We start from the raw sequence: 21,713 nt of genomic DNA, 5'->3' as shown, positions 1-21,713 counted from the left end.
TAGAACTTACACTTAGTTACTTTAAAATGAGTTTCTTTTCGCTGTAACACACTTTAATCAATATCTTAAGTAATTTCAATATCTGGTCATTTTTGGAAATGTATACCCCATGATAAAAACGTCAATGGTCGCTCTATTATAACTTTCGTTTCGAGTTTAATTTAATATTTCCCTAGCCCACTAAAGGAAGTATATTCGATTTTATAGTTTCGAATTCAGAAACTTCAATTTCTTTAAACTCATAAAAAACACATTCGGTTCTTGAAAGGTTAAAAACTCATGTGAATTGGCTTGGTGATGGACGTGTGTGTGATACGAGAAATAAAAACAGAACAAGATGATGTTTTATTGTTGCATTTGGTTGGTTCACAGGCTGAATGGCTGAGTTGATTTGTTACATGGTTGAATGATGTGATGCTTTTCATTGTTGTCGTTGTGAGAGGTTGATGTTGCTCCATGATGACGATGACGACTACGACGACGACAACGATGCTGATGGTTTTCGCGCATAGCAAAGCATAACATCACATCCAGTAAAGCGGTGTATTTGCTGTCTTTCGGAATGTAAATCATTCGTTAAGTGCTCGATTTAGGTGACCGTATTTACGTTTACGTAGCAGTGCAACGCAACGAAGGCAATAGAGTGCAGTACGTGCGCGCATGCGTACATATACGACAATTGGCAGTTGCAGTGTGCAAGTGTACATATGTTTATACATACATATAAGCAAGTAGCAAGTGTGCAAGTGCAAATGTTTTGCTGGCATACAGGCAACATACTACTCCTCGTATTGGGGAAGAGCACACGCTCTATGACGAAAAGTAATGCTCCGCACATAACTCATCGCACATAATGAGACTGTAATAATTCATTGTATGACTGTAAAATCCTCGGTCAGGCTAAAACTACTACTTGTAATTCATCATTGCTTGGCCAAGTTACTTGTGGAAATTTAAGTGCAAAATGTCTATACGACTACAATCATATAAATATTACCATGCAACTTTATAAAGTAGTCTCGATTTTTCCAAGCCAACCCAGCCTAACAACCAGCCATCCATCCATCCATTTATCTAGCTATCTTAAAATGTTGATACATGCATCAATGCCCCAACTCTCAACCACACATAAGTACTTGAGGAAATCTTTTTGTTTTTTGCATTTTTTTCCTTGCAAGATCCTAGTTTGTGGCTACTAACTTTAGTTAAGTCAAGTTTTCTTTCTACTACTACAGCTACTACTAACTATAATTAAGTATAATGAGCATAATTGCTAATGCACTCGTTCATATACAATACGTTTTTATCATAAGATACGAGTACATACTGTTGCTCACAAAACTACATCTGTGTGTATTTAACTTTTATTTAATTTTTTTGCTTTCGATTGTTTTCATTTGTACGGAAAGTAAGAAAAAATTAAAATGTATGACAAAGTGCGTGCAGTTATTCCTTGTCAGCTAATGAGTCCCGACAATGTTAATATTTACGTACTAATTACACGCAATGAATGATATCGATACTTTAATTGAGCGCAAAAATTGTAGTAGTAAATTAATCTTACAAATACTTGGACATTATACGACTACGCTTACTTACTTACGATGGTGATCATAACGATCATGACGATGTACGACCAAGTATTATTTAATATGTGACCAACATTACTGATCATTATGCTATAAAGGTAGAATTGGATGAAACATTTGCAACATAATGAAATAAGACAAAAAAAAAAAGCGGAAATCCTTTAAACTTCTGATTTTTCTTCAAAGATATGACAGATCGCATACGTCCATAAGTTATTCTTGTTGTGTGGTATTTTTAAATAAAATTATTGTAAAAATAAAACAATTTATCGATTTGTTGTATGAAGTAAAGACTTGACAAAACTAATGTGTTATATATTGTAAGTATTTATGTGTGTATAGCTTAATTTGTATCTAATAGGAACTTTTTCTGTTAGCACTTATCTGTGACTAGAGTATAATATGTATGTTGGAATTGACATAATTCCATTTGGTATATGATAGGTTACAGCTCAACTTTGGTCAGATGAAAGCGTTGACAGATTTCAGATCAAAGGGACACAATTTGAAGCATATAACTTCCCCCTTCATATGGTTTAACAAAGCTTAAGGAACTCGAAAATAGCTTAACAGATATGAACAAAGTTAACAAATTTTTAGAATATTTTTTCCAAATTTTTTCTTTTGACACGAACGCCATTTTGAAATTGTCTACTCCGATACTTAACTTGTATAAGTTTAAAATCAAAACAATTGCATTTTTACTTTAATCAAGGTTAGTTTATTATAAAAAGTAAGAAAAAATAAATCAAAACACGAAAAAACAACCCTATTCCAAGGTTTTTTGTGGAGTGAAGTGGTTAGTTTACTAACCACCGTGGCAGCGGCATTAAAAATAACTGTGATACAAATTTTTGTTTCGTATAATTTTTTTTGAAAACGAATATTTTTGACTAAATTTTCCGACCAAACAACCGAAATATCAAAGTAACACTGAATTCGATGAACAATAAACACTCTGTTCTTTTTTTTATTGAATGCGTAAAAGTCTTTTAAAAAAACTAATTTTTACAATATTTTCAGATTAATATACATACATATTTATCTAATCTAATAAAAGTTTTCAAAATATCATAAACGATGACTTCAAAAATAATTGTTTAGCAAAATGGCAATAGATGCCAATAAACTATGTTTTAAAACCTATAGAAAATGTTGTTATTAAAGTAACCACCCAAACGCAAAGAGTTAAGCATTCTAATACTGTTCGCGGTAATCATTTTTAATTGAAGAGCTTACTAAAGTTTGTGAGATGTTGAAACAATAAAATGTAAATCTAACTAATAAAAACCAATGGATCTTTTTATGGACACAATACAGACCAAATTTAATTTTCGATAGAAATTTCATTAATGAATTTTTTAAACTTGTGGAATCTTTATATTTTTTATTGTTATCCTTTCGTTCTAATATTCTTCTTAAAGTATTGATTGGTGTGCTAAGATTCGGCACAGCCGAATATAGCACAAAAGCGCCTAAGGCGATCATCTTTTGTTGGTACCAGACCATTTTTAATCTACATTATGTTGGGCGTAAAACTGCTTTTGCTTTACATTTGCGACAAGAAACTAGTTTGGAGCTGTAAAGGAAAAATCTCTACATCTAAGTTTTTCCTGAATAATATCACGTGATGGTGTTCATCATACAATATCACCTCATAGTGGGTGGTGTCACTAAAACAGCAGATTTTTTTATATATTGAAAATAACGTGTTTAACACGTTATCAGACATACGTGCCTTTTTTGCATCATCTATCTATATATATACACATTAATGTGTGTTTGTATGTTTCTTTGTTTGAAGGCTATTGCTCGCTAAACGGCTGACCTGATTTTGATATTTTTACAGTATATTTCTGTATTCTGGATCGTTTTAGATAACAGGTTCGATATAGCCATTTCCGTCCACAAATGAACTACATTTTTTTACCTATTTTTCAAAAAAAATTCTATTTTTTTAAATTTTTTTTCTTAATTTTATAACCCAAAACATTTTTTTCACCAATAATTGTTTTTAATATATCACATAAAGTGATGAAGGTTATGTATGATTCGGCACAGCCGAATATAGCTCAATGTAGGTTTTTTTTCCTTACTAATATCACGTGATGGTTATCGTCATACAATATCACCTCATACTGGGTGGTGCCACTAAAACATCTGATTTTTTTATATATCGAAAATAACAGGCAGAGACATCACTTTACATAACAAAATCTCTGTTTCATTGCATGTAACACAGAAATCTTAAGACGTTATCAGTCTTACGTGCCGTTTTTGTATCATTGAATATGCTAGACGAATAGGAATCGCTTAAAATCAAATGGCATTTCCAAAGCTATCATCGGAATACGTAATACATCTATCCCTTTATATTCATATTGATAGCTGTTACAGTTTCCCACTATTACTAATTTTCCCATTGTTGCCTCAAATATTTATACAAATGATGGAATTGCTCATGTAAAATTTGAGGACTCGACCTATTAGAGTTTCCTAGATATTTGAGTTAAAAAAATATATTTGTGTGGCCACCACGCCCACTTAAAATTTCCAAACGTAGTTTTGGAAATCGGGTTAGCTGTCAAACAAATAAACATGCAAACACACATTAATTTGTATACCCTACACCACCATAGTGGGGAGGGTATGATGCGTTTGTGCAGATGTTTGTAACGCCCAAAAATATTAGTCTAACACCCACCTTAAAGTATACTGATCGACTTAGAATCACTTTCTGAGTCGATTAAACGATGTCCGTCCGTCCGTCTTGTCGGCTGGCTGGCTGTCCATGTAAACTTTTTGCGCAGAGTACAGGTCGCAATTTTGAAGATATTTCGATAAAATTTGGTACATATTAATTTTTCGGCTCAAGGACCAATCCTATTTAAATGGGCTGAAATCGGTCCATTATTTCACATAGCCCCCATACAAATGTCCTCCCGAAATTGGACTTTATCAGTCATAAATGTTTAATTTATATATGTATCTCCACAAATTCCGCTCCAAATAAGTTTTATATACACAAAATTCATGTCACCAAATTTTGTTACGATCCGTCCATAATTAGTCATAGCTCCGAAAATCACTTTAACGTGCATAAATCGCTTACAAATTTTGGTATACTCACAAAATTCAACATAGTTAACTTTAATATAGACATAAATCACACGACCTAGTTTCATGGTGATCGGTCCATAATTGGTCATAGCCCCCATATAAAGCCCACTTCCGAAAATCACTTAAAAATATAAATTATTGAAATTTTAAAAGAAAAATGTTTGTTACACTATTACTTAGCGTAGGGTATTATATGGACGGGCTTGACCGACCATACTTTCTTACTTGTTGTACATATAGATAGATACAAAAAAGGCACGTATGACTGATAACGTGTCAAGATTTCTGTGTTGCTTGCAATGAAACAAATATTTTGTTTTGTAAAGTGATGTCTCTGCCTGTTATTCTGGATATATTAAGAAATCTGCTGTTTTAGTGGCACCACCCAATATGAGGTGATATTGTATGACGATAACCATCACGTGATATTAGTTAGGAAAAAACCTACATGTAGAGATTTTCCCTATACAGCATAAAACAAGATTCTTTGCCGCAAAACTCTTTGTAAAAGCAAAAGCGGTTTTACGCCCAACATATTTAAGTACGATTTTTTGAACCAAAGAGATGATGCGGAACTAGAGTGTCCAAAAAACAGGCAAATTTGTAAAACCGGTTTCCGGTTTAACCTTCGCTTTACCAAAGGTTTTTTATGTTCATGGTTTACCAATACCCACCCGGGTGACACTACTCTTCTATAAATATATGCGACGAACGAAATTTAAAAAAAAATTAAAAAACCTTATAAAAAGTTTAAAATGTTTCTATTAAATTCTATAGAACTCTAAAATTTGTTCAGTGAGTACAAATTTCATTTAAATCGAAACAAAATTAAAAAAAAATATTAATCCAATAAGAACGACGTGGTCACCCGGGTGGGTATTGGTAAAGCGAAGGTTAACAGAAAAAGTGTGTTTTTGAAAAAAACCGGTTTTGATTATTTTCTTTTAAAAAACCGGTTAAACGGTTTCAGTTTTTGTCTTTAAAAAAAAAACAGGTTAACCAGTTTGTATTAAATTTTTATTTAATATAAAAAAGGTCTTAAATATATTTTTATTTGTGGACGCTAATAAAATATGTATTACGAATTGTATACTAAATCAACGGAAATTTAGAATTTTCGTATTTTTAAAGCTCTTTCTTTATGCAATTATTTTATATATTTTACAAAAATCCGGAAAGTTAAAAAAACTGAAACCATGTTTCGGTTTTGGATACTCTTTACGGAACCTATATACAATTTTACATATTTTTAGAAGGTGATAAATAAAATCGGCTGATCAAAAAATTTACTTTTTCTCAACTATTATTTTTAAGGTTTTTTTAGTTGGTAATAAAAAAACCTTTAAAGTAAAAGTATTTTTATACCCTTCACCTTCGTGAGAAGGGTATATATAAGTTTGTCATTCCGTTTGTAATTTCTACATTTTTCATTTCCGATCCTATAAAGTATATATATTCTGGATCCTTATAGATAGCGGAGTCGATTAATCCATGTCCGTCTGTCTATCCGTCTGTTAGTTGAAATCAATTTTCTGAAGACCCCAGATATCTTCGGGATCCAAATCTTCAATAATTCTGTCAGACATGCTTTCGAAAAGTTTAAAGTTTATTTAAAATCAGCAAAATCCGTCCATAAATAACAGAGATATGAGCAAAAAACCGGGACAACCTCGATTTTTTTACCTATTTTTGATATATACAGTGGTGGCCACAAATTTAAGACAAATACTTGAATTTTTTTCATCAACTGAATTTTAAGTGCGATAGAGCCAAAATAAACGGACCTCTAAGGGTATGAAATTTATTATTAATGTTTCTAGTTTCTGAAAAATGTTTAGAAAAATCGGTAAAACATATATGGACAAAGATATGTGGAAATACGTTGACCCATCTCAGCGAACATCCGCTGTTAATAACATGATATGACCGAAACTAATGGAACTAAAAATACGAAATTTGGTCCGCATATTTTATAATAATAAAAATAAAATGATATAAATGTGAGAAAATATGTTTATTTAAAAAAAAAATTTTTTGGTCAAGTTGTAGAAAAATTTGATGTGTTCGTGGTGAATATGTATGAATTGACACAGTCGAATAAAACACACTTGTGTGTTAAAACAGTCCTCATGCATACATATTTGTGGAAATATTTGAAAAAATAATTGACAATTACATGGAATTTAGTAAACAATTTTTGTCTTAAATTTATGGCCACCACTGTATATGGATTACTAAGTCATTAATATAGACAATATGGATATCTAATGATAGATATTTCAAAGTCCATTGCAACGATGTATATAAGGTCAAAATAGGGAAAAATATTTTTTGACCCGAATTTTTTTCCAAAAAAAAAAATTTAAAAAAAATTTTAAAAAAATTTGGAAAAAACTTTTTTAAAAAATTTGGAAAAAACTTTTTTTTAAAAAAAATGAAAAAACAATTTTGAAAAACAAAAAAATATTTAAAAAAATTTATTTTAAAGTATAATTTGGTGAAGGGTATATAAGATTCGGCCCAGCCGAATATAGCTCTCTTACTTGTTTTTACTTTTTCTGAAATTTGGGCTCTTCAAAATGATTTTTTTGATATGTCGTAGTGGAACATTTTTTTCTTCATGCCAATAGATATCAAAAAATCGATGGAACAATAGCGACAAATGTTTGGCCATACAAATCGGCCCACCCTAATGAACATATTGTAAAAATGGTCAGGGTCAGCCATTTAGATCCATTATTCCCTACACCACCATAATGAGGAGGGTATAATGCGTTTATCCAGATGTTTGTAACGCCCAAAAATATTAATCCGTCTGGCTGGCATTCCATGTAAACTTTGTGCGCAAAGTACAGGTGGCAATTTTGAAGATATTTCAATCAAATTTGGTACATATGTACATTTTTTTCGTCCCAATTAAAGCCTATTGAAACTGGCTGAAATTGGTCCACATAAAATTCAACAGAAATAAGCTTCATGTAGATATAAATTACTGGACCTAATTTCATGGCGATCGGTCCATAATTAGTCATAGCTCTCATATAAGGCCAATTTCCGTAAATCATCCACGAAAATAAATTATTCAAATCTAAAAATAAAAAGTTTTTTGCCCATTTACTTAATGTAGGGTATTATAGGGTTGGGCTTGACCGAGCTGTGTTTGTATGGTCTACCGATATGTGTCGCTGTCGCACAAAAATAAAACTCAAACGTCAAATCAATCCTCTTATACGAGTAGGAGACCTGAATCCTCGACAACCGGGATACTCAAACCATTCATTCATTTTAAACAGATGTCTACGACGCATTCTGACAGTTATCATTTCATCAGTAATGAATGAATCAGAACACAATGGTAATTGAATTATGTAAATATGGCTGAATTTTTCATACACTAATAAAACCGACAACTGATCTGTCAAGGATAGTTCTACACTTTAACGCACATGGTAGCATAGGAACAGGTCGCCCTAACAACATTTGGAAGTGTTATGTCAAAAACGAACTACGTACGTGCCGAAAATATCACTTGGAAACAAATGAAAGCTACCGCTCGTGTACAGAGTTAGACAGAATTCCTTTGTTGCGGCTCTATATTTCTTTTACGAATCAAAGGATTACATACATATGCATATGTTAAGATAAAAGTGAAATATCAATTTACAAGTGTTCACGTCTATTTCATCAAATAAGTATGTCTACATTGTGACAAATACCTTAAGATTTATATGATTTTACGATTTACTTGATCTTACTGAAAGCATTCCATTTACTTATTTTACTACCTTTAACAAAGCCTACATATCCTTTTTTACTCGCTCTCTACAGTTATGTATATCCTTTTTAACCAAAATCAAAATTTCCACAAGTCATATTTCGCCTGAAAAGACTTAACAGTTATGTATGATTGTAAACCTTTAAAAAAACAAATACCCAAACAAAATCTAAAAAAAAATAAATAAATATTGAAAATAAAGACACCTCAAGTAGACATGTAAAATGATAATGATGATAAAAATAAAGATTATGAGTTATTAAAAAATATTGCTAATCTTTTAAAAATATGTTTGTGTATATACTCAACGACAATATTCAAATTTCAAACAATTGAAGCCGATGTAGTCAATGGACAATACAATTCAAATTGTTTAAGATTAAGACATTAAATACATAGACACATGCAAATATTTGAAAATGTTATTGAAGAAGTTGTATTTTGTATTTGAAAAACAAAAATGATTTGAGTGACACTTGACACTTGTAGTACCAGTACTACTAGTTGATAAAATAAAAACAGGTAAATAAATACAAATGGATGAGTAAAATATTAAAAAAAAATAAACAATTTTGAAAAATTAACCAAATCTTAAAGTGAGTAATGATGGCTGTAGCTTGTTTAGATGTAAAGAGTAGCAAAAAAGGTTTGTGGCATTCCAAAAGATACTAATCTATTGTAATCAATAAAGGGCTTAACTGTCCAACCAAAGTATGCATGTCTTCCATAACTGTGGGTCTACACCTAGAAAATTCGAAACAAGACGACATTGTTTGGATTTGAATATTTATTTAATCCTTTTGTCATCCTTTTTAGCGTTGAATATTGCGTAGTTTCACTATTGCAAAAACAGTTTTTTCCTTTCTATGTCTTTCTCAATGTCTTATCTCCACATTAACCGAGGATAATCTGCACATAACCATAAATCCCTCGTACTGTAGTAGCACGTACATTGAAAACTTAAACTCTTATTATGGCAACTTATCACTTGTTAAACTAAGGTTTAACTCTTCATTAACTATCTCTTTTACTCTTTCGTCACCCTCTAACCATTAGCTACCTATAGCTCTTTTCTCTACATCTGAAAATATCTACATACATGTTTGCTAATCTTTGTATTATTTTCTATTATTAATGACAGCACACAATATGTATGTGTATATGATTTTTGAAGTATTATCACAGCTTTTCTCTATTTCATCTAATTGTTTTCGTAGTCGTTTGGGTCGTTTTGTTAAGTAAAATGTAAATTTACATAAATCTCTTTGTACATGTAGCTAACGCTAACGCTTCAGCCGTTGTATACAAAACATCAGTAACTTATGGACTTACACAATCCGTCTGTTTTTATTATTTTAGTCGGTGGCTGTTGTCTGTTTGAGCTCTCTAAACTGGCTTTAATCATACAATTAGCAAAAAGATTTATCATCAATCAGTTTTCATTTCATTGCTACATTGGCCAAAAAATTCGTTTCGTTTTTAGTCTAGACTCTAGACATGCTTCATTGTTGTTAGGTTGGTTGTTTTTGTTTGGCTGTTGCATGAATGCTTGCACGAAATGTTTGCTTTTGTTGTACACTTGACGCTTTTGTGTGTGCAACAAGTTGCTGATTAAATAGTGTCATAAGTAAATGTTTTGACAACTGTTTTAAATCATGTTAGGATTTAAATATCGATGATGTCAAATCCATCCCAAATAAATAATCACTGTGATTTGTGGCAAAGTGATTATAATAAATAGAAATGTGTTTTGTGTAATACAAAATTGCATGTATGTGGATGGTTTGCAGTTATATATTTGAAATGTGATGCATCTAACTGTACTGGAATAAATATTTATATAATTCTTAGCAAAACCTACTTTAAACTCATATTTCAAAATATGATTCATCAAGCCCCGTGTTTCTATTAATTATGGGTAAATTAGTCTCCATATTAGTTATAAATCGGAATGTAACTCACGTAGTATTGATTATTTCATACTTCTAGGCATCCAAACTGCTATTGGGGTTTAGTTTTGAAAGTAAAATTCATTATTCATTATACAGTCCATATAGTAAATTGATTTTCTATCCCTGAATAATGTTATATTCTAAGGTGAAAAAATCAATAACCGCTGCACCAACAAATTTGCCTTGTTGCAGTGCATGATTATAAAAAAGTTACTCTCTCTCATCCGTGCAGAAATAACCTACAAACATGATTTCTACAGCAATATATCATACATGGTCCTGTTTCGTCTACTATTTAAAATCGGCACACATATGACCAAGATATAAGTAAAAACTCTACTTTGATTTTGTGACATTTGCCTATATATCTACTAATAAGCCATGTACATAGGCAATATGGATATCAAATAGAAGGCATCTCAAAGATATTTCTATATATAATGATCTAGCAATTCAGATCCACAATGGGGTAATTTGGAAAAAATATTTTTAACCCCAATTTTTGATTCATTTTGATAGTATCCATATTTGTTCTGAATCATCTAAACACTGCACTGGGCACTGCAATTATGTATATGATTTCGGCAACCATAATATGTGAAAGTTACGATTCAATGATTGTAGCAATCATATGTATGATTGTACTAAATAAGTATATGTTTGTTACCATTTATATAATGAAGAATTTACCACATGTTGTTCTCGGCTTATGGTTATCATTATCTGACAGCGCCATATTATGATAAAATGGTTCATCATGAACATGATTGCCATAAACATATAATTATTTACAACTACCATATATATGATATGACCACAATCATATAATTAATTACAGCGACAATAACAGTGACAGCTTCAACGATGGTTCCAGTCTAAAATCTGCACAAACAGTGACATGTTGTGAATACATTTATTTTTCAATAATTACCGCAATTGAATATGTGATTCATCACATAGGATGATTTTGCTCGAACTGGAAACTAATCTTTCATTATTTTTGGAATATTGTTAAGCAATAAAAACATTGTTCTTTCTTGTAATGCTCCATTTTAAGATATTGACAAATTCAAATCATGTTACAAATTTTTTTTAGCAAAACTTCGAAAAATCTATTCTTAATTCAATTTACAAAATCAAATTAAATATATTCTCTTAACCATTCCATTAAAATAGTCACCAGGAATTGATTCATAGCCTAAATTCCTTAATACTTCAAACGTATTGAATTCATTCCTTTCAGAATTCATTGTTTACAGAAATAATTCTTTTATGAATAACTCAAGTTTTCAGTAAATCAAATCTTTAACAAAATAGATTTAATGATTTACATTTAAAACAATAAATAAAACAATAAGAAAAAGGCTTAAGTCAATTGTTTTCAATTAATTTTATATACATATGACTAAACACAAAACTAAAAATGGCAGAATGAATTATGTTATGTTAATTCCATTATGAATTATTGTGTATATGACTTAAAAATGCGGGAGTCTTTCAAATGTTTAGCTTTTATTTTAAAACATTTGTACAATATAAATTTATTCAAAGTATTTGCCATTGTTAGCTATGCTATTTTCCCATCTTTCTGGCAACATATGGGTTCCGAGCCAAAAGAACTGCTCATCTTTTGAGGCCAAGAACGAATCAAGCAAATATCGGATACTCTGTTCCAAAGTAAATAGTATCCCAAAGAGAGCGTTTTGCATCGATCGAAACAAATAGAACACGGCCAGGCTCGGTCTGGACGATAAAGCGGATTAAGCAAAACTTCCGAACCACCATTCTAAATACTTTTTAACAGGTATTGCAACATGTGGCCGAGCAATTTCATGATGGAATATTACAGTTTTATGTTTGGCCGCATATTCTTTTTTGTTCGCTTCAAATGAATCAGTTGCATTCGGTACCCGCTGCCACCAAATACAGAGAATTACCTTATCGCCATGGATATTTGGTTTTGGTGTCGATTTGGCTGGCTGAACGGGCTTCACATACGATCTCTTACGCTTCGGGTTATCATAATAAATCTAACTATTTTTAATCGCAAGTAATGATTCAGTGCAAAAAGCTTCAAGCATCATTTCGGGCATAAAAAATCGTATTTCAAGGTCTCTCGGCTTCAATTCGTATGGTATCCAATTTCCCTGCTTTTGGATGAATCTTTTTGCTCGCAAACGTTTTAAAATTCCAGCTTGAGAAGCTCCCGATTATTTTGTTGAGTTTTACAACAATATTCATGGAGTAATGCCCGCAATTCTTGGTCGTAAAACATTTTTGATTGGCCTGGGCGATCTTTGTCTTCCGTGTCGAAGACAAAACGGATGGAACACATTCACCATAAGCTTTGGTGACCAATCGGTGTGCTTCAGCGTCACTTTTTTTAATTAAAGAAGTAAAGGAAAAATTCTCACATGTTATGATACGTACACTTTGTTGTTTACACTATAATGTTTAATAACTACGTGAGAATAAATGTCAGATATGTATGTACCCTTCAAGATGACATAGTTATTATATATCAAAAACCGCGCTCAAAAGATACGACATCTATTGTAAATCCATAATTTTTATGACATACACCCAATAATTCAATGATGAATGAATTATATTTAAATAAAATCCTTTAAATGAAGCCAAAGCATTAGATGTTGGCCATGGATTTTTGGAATGAATGGCTGATATGTTTTCAAATTGAATTAATTAATTCAATGCTCTGGTATATTATTTTCAAAGTAAACTTTCAACACTAGCACATTTACATGTACATTCTAAGCAATATTTATATACCCACCATCAAAAAATATGGGTGGTATATTGATTTTGTCATTCCGATTGTAACATATCGAAATATTCGTCGCAGATCCATATATTCTGGGTGTTTGTGTATCTGTTGAAAATATGATAGTTAAGCACCCACGAAGGTCCCCCTCAGAAAATGACTTAAACATTCATAATTGTCTTATAGTAATTAATATCGTGATGAAATTGGACACAAATAAGTTTTATATCAACATAAATCTTTCTACCACCTTTTGAGAGGATCGGTCCATTAATGGACCTTCCCCCCATATAACCCCTATATCAGAAAAATATTTTATTGTCACATATTGGTGGTGTGTTTGGAATATAACACTCTTTCTTGTTTATATATACTATTTAAATATAATTGACTATATTCCTTCATTTAATAATACCGTTATTAAAATGACATTTCTCTTTACTTCACATTTAATATAAATAACCGCAACAGAAATTATAATCAAAATAAAATGTTTAACTTTCCCTAGGGAACTTCATTCACTACAAAGATAAATGCATTTTTATGTTTCAAATCTCTTCATCTCACAGAAAAAAAATACCTAGAATTATATTCTAAATATAGCATTAGTATTATAATACAAAAATAATCTAATAATAATGTGGCTTATAAAAAAAAACCAAATAACATCAACCTTTGCCTAATGTCACAATACAAAAGACTTTAAGATTGTTTTGGCTTTGTTTTATACACAATATAATTGAAATAAATTCTTTAATCATGTTCATATAATCTTTAGAATAGAATTGAGACGTTCTTAGTTACCTACAAGTGGACTCGTACATATCTACACATTAAACTTTAAATCGTACTTAAACTCAGCAACTAACGTAGTTATCTCTAGTATTATTTTTATTTTTATGACACTTTTTACAATTTTTATTATAAATAAAAAAAATGTTAGATAAAGAACAAAAAATATAAAACTATTTACTTATTACACAAAGCCATAGTTAAGCCCAAAAACAAAATTATGAACAAATCTCAAGTTCATTGTGAGTAATTAAAAAAAAAACTACGCTAAAACCAGTTTTAATTACAGAATATTTAGATGGTTGGTCAAACTTAAAGGAATCATCCAAAAAAACTGAAAAAAATAAAAAAAGACTGAAAAACATTAAAAAATTTGCCGGTAAATTATGAATAAAGAAAAACACACTTACTTATATTCAAAAAACAATTGTCTATGTATGTATGATAATAAAAATTAAGTTAATACTAACTATATAGTTAGTATAAGTAAGTTAACAGTAGTTCAACGACACTTTTATATGCGATACTCACTCTACTTGTTTGTACAAGCGACTATGGGAACCTAACCATTCACAAAAAAAACTTCTGAAAAAAATAATAAAATAATTTAATAAAAAAGAACAACATGGGTGTCAAGTAATCAAAAATTATATAATTTTTTTAATTATTAAACCGGTTAATTGTTTTTAAAAATCTTAAAAAAATAAAACATTACTAAATAAGAGAATTTATATTTTGAAATGCTTGTATTTAGTACATACATACATGTGTTTATTCCAATTCATTCATTCATTTATTTATCAATGGCAGCTAAAAAGCTATATTTTTAGATATTTGCTTCGTTACAAAATTGCCCAAATGTAAACTTAACCATTTTCGTGTTTACAACGATTTATTATATTAAAATTTATTATTGGAAATTGTTGTATTTTTATACCCTTCACCTTCGTAAGAAGGGTATATATAAGTTTGTCATTCCGTTTGTAATTTCTACATTTTTCATTTCCGACCCTATAAAGTATATATATTCTGGATGCTTATAGATAGCGGAGTCGGGATCCAAATCTTCAATAATTCTGTCAGACATGCTTTCGAGAATTTTGCTATTTAAAATCAGCAAAATCGGTCCACAAATGGCTGAGATATGAGGAAAAAACCAAGACAACCTCGATTTTTTACCTATTTTTTTACCTATATCTGGATTACTAAGACATTAATATAGACAATATGGATATCTAATAATAGATATTTCAAAGACATTTGCAACGACGTATATAAGACCATAGTAAGTTTTACAAAAAAAAAATTAAAAAAACAAAAAAAAATTTTAAAATTTAAAAAAAAAATTTTAAATTAAAAAAAAAAAGATTCGGCACAGCCAAATATAGCACTCTTACTTGTTTTGTTTTTTGCTTTAGATTATTAACTATAGCTAATTATATCGTAATAAATATTGAACTTTTAACCTGTTATTAGAGGCTTTCGCAATAGCAGTAATAACTTCTGCCCAAATTTGACCGCATTTCGCAATAGATGCATATATTTACTATCTTCCACTGTAAAATATGTAACATAAATTTGAGAATTTTGAAAAGAAATGATTAATTTTTTACTTGCTGTCCTTTAGGTCATTTATAGGGGATGGATTTATATGCAAATAGATATCCAAATACAATGTAAATGGCATTAATTTGTTAGGGCATATTTTTGCTTATTTTGTTATAGTTAAAAATTCATATATGTATATATGCATATTATCCAAGTTTTTAATATTGTCTGGACAAACAGTTTTTTGTCGAATTTGTTATAGAAGTAGCTTTAAATATTATCGACTAAATTCTTTCGACATCGAGAAACTGGCATTAAGTCTTCCTCATTTCTCTATAAGCAATTGAAAATTATCATTTCAAAACATTTTGCTTCAAAAATATGTAGAGTAGTATCAAAAATTCATCAAATGTATCGAAAACATTCTTATTTGTTTTCACTGCAATTTCATATAAGTGCATTCGTTCGCAGGTCTAGGAGACAGTCCTGAACAAGGGATTTTTACCTATCATTTAGGGTGTCAACTAGTTACATAACTAGCTACATGACTAGTTAATGGAAAGAGCGAAAATTTTAACCAGATATTCAAATCCATATTAAACGCCATTTAATATAAGGAAAAACAAGTAACAGAGCAATATTCAGCGGTGCCGAATATATAAGCCCTTCACCAAATTATACTTTAAAATAAAAATTTTGAATATTTTTAGGTAAACAAAATTTAAAATTTTTTTGGATATTTTTTTTAAATTTATAAGCAAAAAAATTTTTTGTTTTTAAATTTTTTTAATTTTATAACAAACATTTTTTTGTAAGAAAGTATCACCGGTCAATGAGCAAAAACATTTTTCCTTTAAAATTTCAATAATTTATTTTGTGATTTTTGGAATTTGTCCTTGTATGGAGCTATGATAAATTATGGACCTATCGTTAGCGGCAAGTTTTGCTTTAATTCTTTAAATTGAAAAAAAGTGACGGTGAAGCACACCGATTGCTCACCAAAGGTTATGGTGAATGTGTTCCATCGGTTTCAACTTGCGAGCGATGGTTTGTTCGGTTCAGAAGTGGTGATTTTGACAAGGAAGACAAAGATCACCCAGGCCAGCCCAAAAATTTGAAGACAATGAATTGGAGGCATTTCCCATGAAGATTGTTGTCAAACTCAACAAGAGCTTGCAAAATCATTGGGAGCTACTCAAGCAGCAATTCCAAACATTTGCAAGTAGCAGGATTCATCCAAAAACAGGGAAATTGGTTATCATACGAATTGTAGCCAAGAGATCTTTAAAGACCATTTTGTATGTCCGAAATGATGCTTGAACGCTATAAAAGAAAGTCATGTTTATACCGAATCATTCCTTGTGATAACCCGAATCAGAGGCAGAACCTGACGAATTGACACCAAAACCAAATATCCATGGCGCTAAGGTAATTCTCTGTATTTGGTGGGAGCAAAAGGGTTCTATCTATTATGAGCTGGTGAAATCTGGCCAGACCATCACAGGGAACTTGTACCGAACACTGCAGATTCATGAAAACACTCGGCCACATATTGCAATACATTTTAAAAACTATTTAGAATAAAGTGGTTGGGATGCTTTGCCTCACCCGCTTTATAGTCCAAACCTTGCTCCGTCCGTCTACTATTTATTTCGATCAATGCAGAACGTTCTCTCTAGGATACACTTCACTTCAGAACAGAGTATCCGAAATTGCCTTGATTCGTTCTTAGCCTCAAAAGATGACAAATCTTTTGGCGCGGAATCCATATGTTGCCAGAACGATGAGAACTGGTCATAGCTAATAATGGGAAATACTATGAATAAATTTTTATTGTTCAAATATTTCAAAATTAAAGCTGAAAATTTTAAAAAAGCTCGCATTTTTAAAAGACAATTTTCGAAAGTGGTCCTTATGTAGGAGCTATGGACAGTTATGAATCGATCCGCATAAAATATTTAGGTTGAGATTTATTTGTATACAAAACTTATTAGTTAAAAATTATGTACGGATATCTACATATCCTTACTTTAATATAGAAAGGCCCTAACTCGTGTTTTTTTTAAGTCTAGATTTTTTGGCTAATATGATATATAAGCGGACCATTTATCAAAATAAACGAAAATCTGGGCTTTTTATATTTTAAGGTATATAAATCAATTATTTATGGCAGATAAAGTCCTAGTCCGGAAGACATTTGTATGGGGCTAGGTGAAATAATGGACTGAGTTTTAATTTGAATAGGCTTCGTCTTTGGGCCGAAATAATACACAATTGTACATGGATAGCCAGCCAGTTCTCGACTCATAACATCGATCGGTATACTTTAAGAATCATCAAATATAATCTATTTAAATCTACCAAGCAAATAAAACCATAATATATGTTTGCTGTATGACTGTGAGGAGAAGAATTTAAAGTGCGATATGACTGCGAGGAGAAGTGCTAACCGAAGTCCCAGGAAAAATCCTCGCCTGATGCCGACTGGTCTGTCGCAATATTTTGTGAACTGACAGGTCTAAAATAGTTTTATTATATACTGTGAAAACTGCTGTAATATTTAAAAAATTAGTGGTACTGATATTATCAAGTACGCCACTATAAATCCTCATCCTTATTCTGAAATATATGTATGCTGATCAATAAAAATGTGTTAATATAACACATTATAATTAGCTTTCCTTATAAAGAAAATTACCCCATTATCTTTACATTATCGTTATAGAAATAAAAACACAATTTTATAATTAAGTTTCTATAAATGTCATTTAATTTTGATATTTGTTTTTTTTTTAAATTTAGTTATTGGTTTGTTTGTTTGTTTCTTTATAAAAGTTATAAGTACATACATGTATAATGTATATAGTCACACTTAATAATTAAAATACAAAATTCTTACAAAATATCTTATTAACTAAACAATAATAAATTACATGTCATCTCATTATCTTAATAAAAAAAATCAAATCAAATAAAATACAAAATATTGTCTTAAAAGCTATTTAATACTACAAGCTTAATTATAAAAACACTTACAAAAATATTTTGTATTATTTTAAACTAATATCACAGTCTTTATAAATGGAATGAATGAATATATGAAGACACATACGTGCTCGTACAACTAAATATAGGAACCTGGCTATAAATACAATAAAAAATATTTTACAAAAAAAATAAAATATAAAAAAATAAAATAATACAAATTAATACTAATGGTTTAAAGAATAATACATATTTGAGAAATGTTTTGTTAGAGATTATGCTTAAAGGGGTTTTAAAAATAATTAAAATTAAATGAAGTAAAAGAATTTTGAAATAATAATGGAATGACTAGATTATATAAAATGGTTTGTATAAAGTTAGAGTAAGATTTTTTGAAATGTCATGGAATGTAGGCCAGAGCGGGAATCTGCTGGATATTTGAGCTAAATAATAACTTAATTTGCTAAGTTACTTGCTAAATATTAAAATAACTTAATTAATAACTAATTAATTAGACTAACTTATGTTTAGTTTTGGAGTTTTTCCTTTTCCTATTACGTTTTGTTTGATTTTTATTTAATGATTTTTCCACTTCATTAAATTGTTGTTGATTATTTGTTTCGGGTTTTTGTTTCAGCTGTCTTTTAGTAGAAGAGCCACTGGGCAATGCAACTTGTCCCTTGCGTTTGTTGAATTTTCTTAAAAGTTGCCACATACTTTTCAAATATTCAAAATAATGAAATTTAACAAATTTCAAATCAATGGAATCAGTTTCGGCCAATAAATTTGCATTGTCACGGAAACGTTGTTTGGTGCGCAATTTCAAACGTTTATTCATTTCCAAACGGGTAATTTGAGGTATTTGTTTAGTCTTGGCGGGATAGGTTTTGTTAACAGCCGTCTCCAATTCACACAACATATTTCTAGAACTCTTTAGCAGTTCTTTGAGTTCATGTGAAGTGTTGGATTCTCTTTGAGACTTGGAGCGATCGTATTTGAATTGTATGCGATACAAGTAGGCAAAAGAGGCCACATAAGTTTGCATGTTGCGATACCAACGTTTAAGAGCAATCTAAAAGTAGAAAGAATTGAAAAAAATATAAATTAGAATATGGTTTCATCATTATGATTCATTAAAGTGATAATTGTGCTCAAAAAATTAAAGTGTAAAGTATAGTAATCGACAGGAAATACACAAGTTAAGATAAGATAATGTTAAATTTGTTCAATTTAGCCATCCCCTCTTTACACTGAGTGAGTGTTTTTAGAAAAACATAAATAAAAAATTGTTTTTGAATATTTTTGTGGTCATTTAAAAAACAATTAAAGCTTTAAATTGTATTATTTACAAGTTTGCAGTTTGTTTGCAATTTAAAATATCATCTCGCTGAGTTTGATGTTTGATGACTAATCGTTTGTTTAGCTAAAATTTGTATTGTAATGGAATGTATTACTAAAATTAACTATTGTCATTATTCAACCATGCTTAACACTTATTTGTTTATTTGTCAGGGCTACAAAGTCCACTTGTGGGAGAATTTTTATTTCTATTATTTCATTGCATGTCAAAACATCTTCATTGGAATTTCCGTTTCAACTTATACTTTTTTTAAACACAATTTCATTTTTTGTTTAATATATTTATGAAACTGTTTCTTTTTAATGAAGATACTTACACTTGAATTAATTTTTAATTTTGGCAAAAATTTATATGTTCCATTGTGTAGCCACCAAATTTCAATATTGCTTATATCAATATCTTGCTGATGGCTGCCATTTAAATAATTGAAATCATTTAAGGCGGTATGTCTTAAGTTGTTGTAAATCTAAAAAGAAAGAATGAAAATAGAAAAATTAATAACCAAATTTTTTTAAATGAAATAAACAATATAAAAAATATCTGATTTGGCTTACAAGATACACAATCAATTCAAATTTATAATTGTTGTAGTTAAATTTCTATTATTTTTTGGAGCTTCATTTAAAAAATGTCTGAATACAAAAAATTTCATCATTAATTTACTCTCAAATTAACAAAACTAAAGGAAAATTTTTTAAAAATTTTATGAAAAATAATATTTAAAATAAATTTTCTTTATGGTTTTCGGAATCTTAATAAAGTTAAATGTTTAAATTAATTTGAAAAAAATTAAAAATTTTTAAAATAAATTTTATTTTTGGATTTCTGAATCAGGCTCTTAAAAAATTAAATGATTAAATTTATTTGAAAAAAATTTCAAAATTTTTAAAATAAATTTTCTTTATGGTTTTCGATATCAGGCTCTTAATAAAGTTAAATGTTTAAATTTGTTTGACAAAAATTTCAAAATTCTATTTTGAAACTCAATAATTAGTTTTTATAGACATTTTTGAATTATTTAAATGATTCAATTATATATGACACTCGAATATTTTGAAACTCAAAAATTAGTTTTTAAGGAAGTATTGAAAAAAATTATTCATTTATCGAAATGTTAAAATCGCTCCAGTTATTGATAAACAATTTTAATATGTATCTTATTAGCATATATAAATAAATAAAAGTAAAAATTTCTTTCAAAATTCTTAACTTACCCTCTTCTGTTCTTTTCTGTTGGGTCGTTTCAGCTGTCTGGCATTTGGATGATATTCGCCGCCACAAGGATTTGACCACTCCAACATGGTGGAGTTTTCATTATAATTATAAAAATCAGACCAAATACTATGACGTTTACGATGGCGTTTGCGCAAGCGTAAAGTATTTGTCGATGCTGTTGCTGATACTGAGGCTGGCGAAGTTGTTGCTGATGATGCGATTGCAGATAAAGCGGCGGTAGGTTGTTGTTGCTGTGGTTGAGTTAGTTGTTGATTTATATCTTTAGCACTATTTATTACACTATTAGTTAGTGAAGAGGTGGGAGCCGCCTCTACATCCATTATCACTAACAGTTTAATGATAACGATTATTAAATTTAACGAATACATTTTCAGGCTATTGATTTTGTTTAGTTTCATATTAATTTGCAACACACACGTGACACTGTTGACACTCAGTCAAGCCAACATGTGTTAGTTTTAAACAATTATATTTTTTGCTTTTTAATTAATTAAAATTGTTGTTGTTTTATATAAAATTTATTATTTATTTAATACTTTTTTGTGTTTTTTTCTATCTTAATAATCCAATTGTT

The 21,713-nt window shown here is 29.9% G+C and overlaps 1 protein-coding gene across 1 annotated transcript; it reads right to left on the bottom strand.

Moving 5' to 3' along the window:
- Positions 1 to 366: 366 nt before the first annotated feature.
- upd1 (unpaired 1) lies at positions 367 to 21,507 on the bottom strand. Its single transcript, XM_065509198.1, has 4 exons — positions 21,118 to 21,507; positions 20,220 to 20,369; positions 19,102 to 19,615; positions 367 to 554 (listed from the first exon to the last, which is right to left on the bottom strand). Exons 1-4 carry the CDS (start codon positions 21,505 to 21,507, stop codon positions 367 to 369), a joined length of 1,242 nt encoding a protein of 413 aa, XP_065365270.1.
- Positions 21,508 to 21,713: the final 206 nt, after the last annotated feature.

The sequence above is a fragment of the Calliphora vicina genome, chromosome 4, assembly GCF_958450345.1.
Source record: "Calliphora vicina chromosome 4, idCalVici1.1, whole genome shotgun sequence".
NCBI classification, from domain to species: Eukaryota; Metazoa; Arthropoda; class Insecta; order Diptera; family Calliphoridae; genus Calliphora; species Calliphora vicina.
This window is presented reverse-complemented; position numbering and strand designations above follow the sequence as displayed.

Coding starts and splice junctions, on each gene's coding strand:
- upd1 (XM_065509198.1), bottom strand. CDS start 21,507: ATGTATTCGTTAAATTTAATAATCGTTATCATTAAACTGTTAGTGATA. Junction 20,370..21,117: donor ACAGAAAAGAACAGAAGAGG/GTAAGTTAAGAA, acceptor CTTTCTTTTTAG/ATTTACAACAACTTAAGACA. Junction 19,616..20,219: donor AATTAAAAATTAATTCAAGT/GTAAGTATCTTC, acceptor TTCTACTTTTAG/ATTGCTCTTAAACGTTGGTA.